Source organism: Gopherus evgoodei, chromosome 9, assembly GCF_007399415.2.
Source record: "Gopherus evgoodei ecotype Sinaloan lineage chromosome 9, rGopEvg1_v1.p, whole genome shotgun sequence".
In the NCBI taxonomy this organism is placed as follows: Eukaryota; Metazoa; Chordata; order Testudines; family Testudinidae; genus Gopherus; species Gopherus evgoodei.
The window spans coordinates 41,262,258-41,269,850 of NC_044330.1; the positions used below are offsets into that span (position 1 = coordinate 41,262,258).

At 38.1% G+C, this 7,593-nt stretch overlaps 1 protein-coding gene across 2 annotated transcripts in view; it reads left to right on the forward strand.

Annotated features, from left to right (window-relative positions):
* The window catches only part of SPSB4 (splA/ryanodine receptor domain and SOCS box containing 4), a 234,099-nt gene extending 228,989 nt beyond the window's left edge, over positions 1-5,110 (forward strand). For both annotated transcript variants that reach the window (XM_030576193.1, XM_030576192.1), the window contains exon 3: positions 3,829-5,110. In XM_030576193.1, the coding sequence (XP_030432053.1) occupies positions 3,829-3,956 (128 nt within the window). In that variant the 3' untranslated portion in view covers positions 3,957-5,110. The remainder of the gene's footprint in view (positions 1-3,828) is intronic.
* Positions 5,111-7,593: the final 2,483 nt, after the last annotated feature.

The window sequence follows — 7,593 nt, forward strand, 5'->3', positions numbered from 1 at the left end:
TGTCCTATCCTCCACAGTTAAGAACAATTTTTCTTCTTGTAACAACCTTTTATGTACTGTTATCATGTCCCCTCTGTCTTCTCTTCTCCAGACTAAACAAACCCAATTTTTTCATTCTTCCCTCAAAGGTGATGTTTTCTAGACCATTAATCATTTTTTTGCTCTTCTCTGGGCTTTCTCCAATTTGTTCTTTTTTCCAGAAACGTGGCACCCAGAACTGGACACAATACTCCAGTTGAGACCTAATCAGCATGGAGTAGAGCAGAAGAATTACTTTTCATGTCTTGCTTACAATACCTCCCAAAATGTTGTTTGCTTTTTTTGCAACAGTGTTACACTCTTGACTCATATTTAGCTTGTGATCCACTATGACCCCCAGATCCCTTTCTGCAGTACTCCTTCCTAGGCTGTCATTTCTCATTTTGTATGTGTGCAACTGATTGTTCCTTCCTAAGTGGGGTACTTTGCATTTATCCTTATTGAATTTCATCCTATTTACTTCAGACCATTTCTCCAGTTTGTCCAGATCATTTTGAATTTTAATCCAATCCCCCAAAGCAGTTGCAACCCCTCCTAGCTTGGTAACATCTGGAAACTTTATAAGTGTACTCTATATGCCATTATCTAAATCGTTGAAGAAGATATTGAACAGAACCGATCTCTGTGGGATCCCCACTCATTATGCCCTTCCAGCATGACTGTGAGCCACTGATAACTGCTCCCTGGGAACGATTTTCCAACAAGTTATGCACCCATCTTATAGTAGCTCCATCTAGGTTGTATTTCCCTAGTTTGTTTATGAGAAGATCATGTGAGTATCAGAAGCCTTACTGAAGTCAAGATATACCACATCTGCCGCTTTCCCCCCTATCCACAAGGCTTGTTACCCTGTCAAAGAAAGCTATCAGGTTGGTTTGACACAATTTGTTCTTGACAAATCCATTCTGACTGTTGTTTATCACCTTATTATCGTCTAGGTTTTTTCAAATTGATTGCTTAATTATTTGCTCTATTATTTTTCTGAGCACAGAATTTAAACTGACTGGTCTGCAATTCCCTGGGTTGTCCTTATTTTCCTTTTTATAGATGTCCTTTTCCAGTCTTCTGGAATCTCTCCCATCTTCCATGATTTTTCAAAGATAATTGGTAATGGCTCAGATATCCCCTCAGTCAGCTACTTGAGTATTCTAGGATACATTTCATCAGGCCCTGATGATTTGAAGACATCTAACTTGTTTAAGTAGTTTTTGACATGTTCTTTCCCTATTTTAGACTCTGACCCTACTTCATTTTCACTGGCATTGACTATGTTAGACGTCCAATCACCACCAACCTTCTTGGTGAAAACTGAAACAAAGAAGTCATTAGGAATCTGCCATTTCCATATTTTCTGTTATTATCTTTCCCCCTTCATTGAATAACGGGCCTACCCTGTCCTTGGTTGTCCTCTTGCTTCTAATGTATTTGTAGAATGTTTTCCTGTTTCCTTTTATGTCCCTAGCTAGTTTGATCTTGTTTCATGCCTTGGCTTTTCTAATTTTGTCCCTACATGTTTTGTTTGTTTATATTCATCCTTAGTAATTTGACCGAGCTTCCACTTTTTGTAGGATTCTCTTTTGAGTTTTAGATCATTGAAGATCTCCTGGTTAAGCCAGGGTGGTCTCTTGCCATACTTCCTATCTTTCCTATGCAGTGGGATAGTTTGCTTTTGTGCCCTTAATAATGTCTCTTTGAAAAACTGCCAACTGTCTTCAATTGTTTTTCCCCTTAAACTTGCTTCCCATTGGATTTTACCTACTGACTCCCTAAGTTTGCTAAAGTCTGCCTTCTTGAAATCCATTGTCTCTATTGTGCTGTTCTCCCTCCTACTATTCCTTAGAATCATGAACTCTACCATTTCATGATCACTTTTACCCAAATTGCCTTCCACTTTCAAATTATCATCCAGTTCTTTCTTGTTTGTCAAAAACAAATCTAGAACAGCCTCCCCCCTAGTATTTTTCTCCACCTTCTGAAATAAAAAATTGTCTCCAATACATTCCAAGAACTTGTTGAATAATCTGTGCCCTGTTGTGTTGTTTTCCCATCAGGTGTCTGGGTAGTTGAAGTCCCCCATCACCACCAAGTTCTGTGCTTTAGATGATTTTGTTAGTTGTTTAAAAAAAGTCTCCTCCTCCTCTTCTTCCTGGTTTGGTGGTCTGTAGTAGACCCCTACCATGACATCACCCTTGTTTTTTTACCCCTTTTATCCTTATCCAGAGACTTTCAACAAGTCTGTCTCTTATTTCTATCTCAACCTCAATCCAAGTGTATTCATTTTTAATATATAAGGCAACACCACCTCCCTTTTTTCCCCCTGCCTGTCCTTCTTGAGCATGCTTTATCCTTCTGTACTAATATTCCGGTCATGCATATTATCCCACCAAGTCTCCGTGATACCAACTATGTCATAGTTGTGTTTATTTACTAGCATTTCGAGTTCTTCCTGCTTATTCCCTATACTTCTCGCATTACAGTATACAGACATCTAAGATACTGATTAGATTTTCACCTCCCCCAGTTCTGTCTTGTCTCTCCCTTTATTTCTGCTATAACAGACCATAGTCCACCCAGATTCCGACCCCCTCCCTGGTCTCCATGTTTTTGACTTACCTGTGGGCTTTGGTCACCTGCCCCTGTATTTAGCATGTGAATCTGGAGAAATATTTTATTTATTTTATTTATTTATCTATTTATTTATTTATATATGTATTTATAGATTTTAAAGTTTTGAATTAACTCCATGACTGGTTAATTACTTACATTTATTTGCAAATTTTGGCTTAAAAAATAGTAAAGTCTTAGCACCATGTGGTCATTCAAGAACTTGTAGTATCATTGAGCTTCAGTTACTGTCATCTTTTTTAAATGAAATAGAAGATGCCTGGAAGATCAACAGCAAACTGCAGATCAGGATGTAGTGTCTGGAATGTCTACTGTGTTACTCCTCAAGTCCTGTAATCTGTGAGATATCTATGCTCCCCACCCCAATTTCATAGTCACTAAACCTCATTAATGAATTAAAGAGCTCCATCCCCTAGGAGTTATGTTCCTAGTTGTATGTAAAAGAAACTTGAGATCACAAATTTGCAAAAGTTTTAGCTGCATTTCTGAATTGGGGAGTGGGTAGGCGCTATTTTCTGTAGTAGCTACCAGTCATAACCTATCCAGTGTGGTTGAGGTGATGGTAGGGATGAAAAAACTTTAAATTCTTTTGAACAGTGTTTCCTGAGAATGTTTGTTTCAAAAAGTTTCACCACTGGACACACTAGACAAAGAGATTGGATTCATCATTGGACTTTGTGGGCCATATTTTCCGCTAGGTTTGCTGAGAAGTGCATTTAGCCTTAAGAGACCCCTTACCACCGCTAAAACAGAAAAGGAGTTGGTGTTTAAAGGTCAGGAGCTATTAGTTTAGTTGTGCAGAAAGTTGTGTTATTAACAGATTATAAGATCTTGCATTATTATTGGAAATCCTGAACACTTGTGTAACAACACTATTTCTCTAACTATTGGGATAGTGCTGGATTACTAGCTCATATTTTATAGAGTCAAATACTGAGCTGAAAACATTATGCTTGTTTTACTATATATGTAATGTGATAAAATGTTGCTGCTTCATAAATCAGTATCACTTGTATATATTTTTCAATTTTGTGAAAATTTTACCATAATTGTTACCCTTTGCCAAGCATCATCTTTTTTTGCTCCTGAAAATGTTTCTTCAATAATGAATAAAACGTTGATTTCAAAACATTAATCTTATATTATTTTTCTTCCATTTTTCAGCGGAACCCCTGCCTTTAATGGACTTGTGCCGAAGATCAATTCGATTTGCTCTTGGCAGAGATCGCCTGCATGACATAGAATCTCTACCTTTGCCCCAGTCTCTGAAAAATTATTTACAGTATCAATAAGAAGTCTTAGAATCCTTTTTCTGGCCTCACGTTGGACTAAATCAATGCAAATGGCAGAAATTATTGTTTACATCAAAATAGAAATCTTTGTGGTGGACACTTGAGAGTTATTTAAGTTTTAATGTATGTATTTTTTTTCTGAATCAACTGAAGCAGAACAAACGGGGGAATACTAAAGTATGCAAAAAACATCAATTTGATCTAGATTCACAGATTATCTGTTGCCTGTAGGACAGTACCCAGGACTGAATTCTCCCAGTCAGATCCTTAGCTGGCACTTATTGGCGTAGCTCCATTGACTTCTGGTAGACACCAGCTAAAAATCTGGCCCCCAAGAGTTATCCTTATGCAGAATAGCATCCTTTGAATAATGTGGTTACTAGTGATAGAAATAACAGTGTGTTAAGTTCACAATAATGTCTAAATTTTAAGATTTGATGTTCAGAGGTGCTGAGTAATCACAGTTAATCTGGAGTCTTGAATACTTATCCCTTAATTTGTTAGAGGACCTATGTTGTCTAAAATATATGAAATAAGTCATTATATAGAACACCATTGCTGGATTTAAAGATACATGAGAAAAGTTGTTCCTGAACAGTGGAAGATCAACTAAATTGGCTATGGTAATAAAGTCAATGCAGTCCAATGTTTTCAAGGCCAAATCTCATTCCTCCAAAGTTTTGCATAGTTTATAACAACAAGAGCTGTTCACTATCTTGAGATTTTAGGATATTCACATTTTAAGAAGCCTGTCACTTTTTTTATTTGAACAGATGTATTATTTTTTTGTTATACCAACTCTAAATACTTCTGCTCTCTTTTTAATGTATGTGTGATATGTTGTTTATTTATCTGTTTAATGTCTGTGGAGTCCTCATTTAACTGTTTTCATCTTGGAAGGACTGATTTACTCCCCGCCACCCCCAGATGTATACATTTTTCAGGCTCAACCTGTTTGTAAAGATGCTGCTTTCTATTTGCATTTCTTATGTTTCAAGTTATCTGTCTGATCAGTTATCTAGTTTTTAAACTGGAAGTTGTTGTAATGGCAGGATGTTGACTGTTGATACTTAACTGCCTTCAGCATATTTTAATGTGAACTTACTGATGAATGAGGAGAAAATTTCTAATAAAGTCTACTGTCCAAAATGAAACCAGTCTCTCCTTTCATTAACTATTAGATATACTTAACAGAAACAATACGTTCCAAGTTGAAGTTGAGTTTCTGTAGCACTTACACTGCTGCTTCTGTGTGGTGTTTCTATGGCAGTGGGGTGGGTGGGGTAGAAAGGAGAGGGACTCGTCTGTCTTAGTAGTGCCAATGCCCTGCTGCTGACGTGTCCTAGTCACTGTGGGCTTGCTAGCACTGAGATCAGTTGCATACTATATTGCAATATGTCTTGCAGAGGGGGAGGCTGCAAATAGGGTGACCAAGACAGCAAATGTGAAAAATCAGGACAAGGGGTGGGTGGTAATAGGAACCTATATAAGAAAAAGACCCAAAAATCAGGACTGTCCCTATAAAATTGGGACATTTGGTCACCCTAGCTGCAAATTACAAAACTTGTTATATCTCTTTCCTCATTTTTTCCTACTCCACTCACTTTTTGCTTTGCTCAAGCCTTTTGCCTAACTATTCCTTTGTTCTATCCTCTCCTGCTCTTATCTTAATGCCTTCTTCCACTGCTGCTCATTGTTCTTGAAAAAGTCTTCCAGTTGTGTGCCCCAGTCAGTCTCACTCTTCAAAGCAGAAAGTTTCCGTGAAATCTTGCAATCACAGTTCCCCAAAATATCATACAAATTTGAAAGAATATAACAAAAAAAAACTTATCCAGTCTGATGTATGATCTATGGTAAATCATGCTTCTCAAAAAGCAGCAACTGCTCCTCCCTTGATAATGACAGAATACCCTTCCTTTGCTGTAGCTCATCCCACCATGTCTAATGCAATATTCTTGTGTTTTCAATCAGTTTACATTGCAAGAATCTCAGGACCCCTTTAAAATGCTGTGTATACCTATGGTACTGTGTAAATTATGTTATCGTTTGAGGCAAACTCTCTAACTTTAGAATGATGCAGAGTGACTGGAAGACCTTGTGCAGCAGTGAAGAACATCTCAGGTAAGCACTACAGAAAATCAGTGCCTTGTCCTTTAGCCTCATTGTTCACATTCCTTTTAATGACTGTGTCTGCCACAACTGTTACACTTTGGATGTTATCTTTCAATACCATTTTGTACCCTGACCCATGCTTGATCGTCTTTTGTCAATGCAAAAGTTAATTGTGTGTGTGAGTGTGACATAAACTAAAGCCCACTGGGAGCAGAACTGGAACAAATCAATAGCAAATCTTCCCTTACGCTCTGTCCATTAACCTAGTTATTATACAGCTTGGATTTGGACTTTCAGTAGAGGAATGTTCAGTTACCATTCCTCCAAAATGTTAGGGAGGGAAAGTGTCAAGTTAATAATCATGGAGGTATTACAACAGCACATATCAGAAAGCAGATCTGATTATGTAAAATATCCAGTTTTAGCATTTTAAAGTAATAAAATATTTTACAAGCACATTGATTTTAGTGTATGATTTTCCATGCAGTGCAGCCTTTTGCCTAACAATAATTTGGTATAGCCTCTCCTGCTTTTATTCAACCCGTGTCCAAGGTGCCATCTTCAGATAAGTTCTCAGGCTACCTGCAGGAGACTTAAGTTTGCAGGTAGCTTGTGAGGTCTCTCAGAATGAGAAGCCCTTTATCAGATTAATGAATGTGAAGTACTTCCACCTGTCATCACACTGTAAAAACAGGCTTTTGTCCCCTTCCAGGAAACTTTATAGGGAAACAAGCACAGCCTATTTATAGTGCTGAGATCAATGCTTACAATCTAAGAAGCCAAAAACACCCACACGTACAAGACACAGAAGATGAGCAGTCACCTGAATGGCATTATTTACACTAACAGCAAGTAAAAAAATGAAACAGGATTTTTAAAAAAAAAAGCTGTTTAAACATCTCTAGTACCAAAAAATTATAGAAACCTTACAATCCAACATCTCTCAACCTGAAAACAGTCAATGGAGTCCCCTTACAGACAGACTAGTCTTTCAATATCTGTCAGCATGGATCCCACTTCATGTGCACAGACCTCTTGTGCAATATTGGAGTTCTTTGCATAGCAGTGCTGCGCATGCACCTGTGCCGCCTCCTGCTGCCATGTAAGAACATAAAGGACAGAGCAGCTGCAACCCTCACTCAGTTCCTTTGTACATGGCAGTGAGATGAGCCCCTCAAGTTCGCTAGTTGGTTGAGTTCCATGGACAGAGATTGCTTCCTACAGGTCTAGGAAATCATGATACAAAGCAAGAGAACATCTACCAGACTAACATAATCATCTGAATGGAAGAAATTATTGATGTGAGCAGCCCGATATGGTCTGGACCCATTCCAGGCCTCTCCGCTGAAGATCCTTGACTTCTTCTTTCACTTGAAATAGTCTGGCCTTTCATTTGTCTCTATTAAGATTCGCCTCACAGAAATCTCAGCTTAGCATATGCCTGTACAGTTATGTTCAATCTTGTTTCATCCCAGGGTGTCAAAGTTTCTCAAAGCGCTATTACACACTTACCTACCTGCTCCCG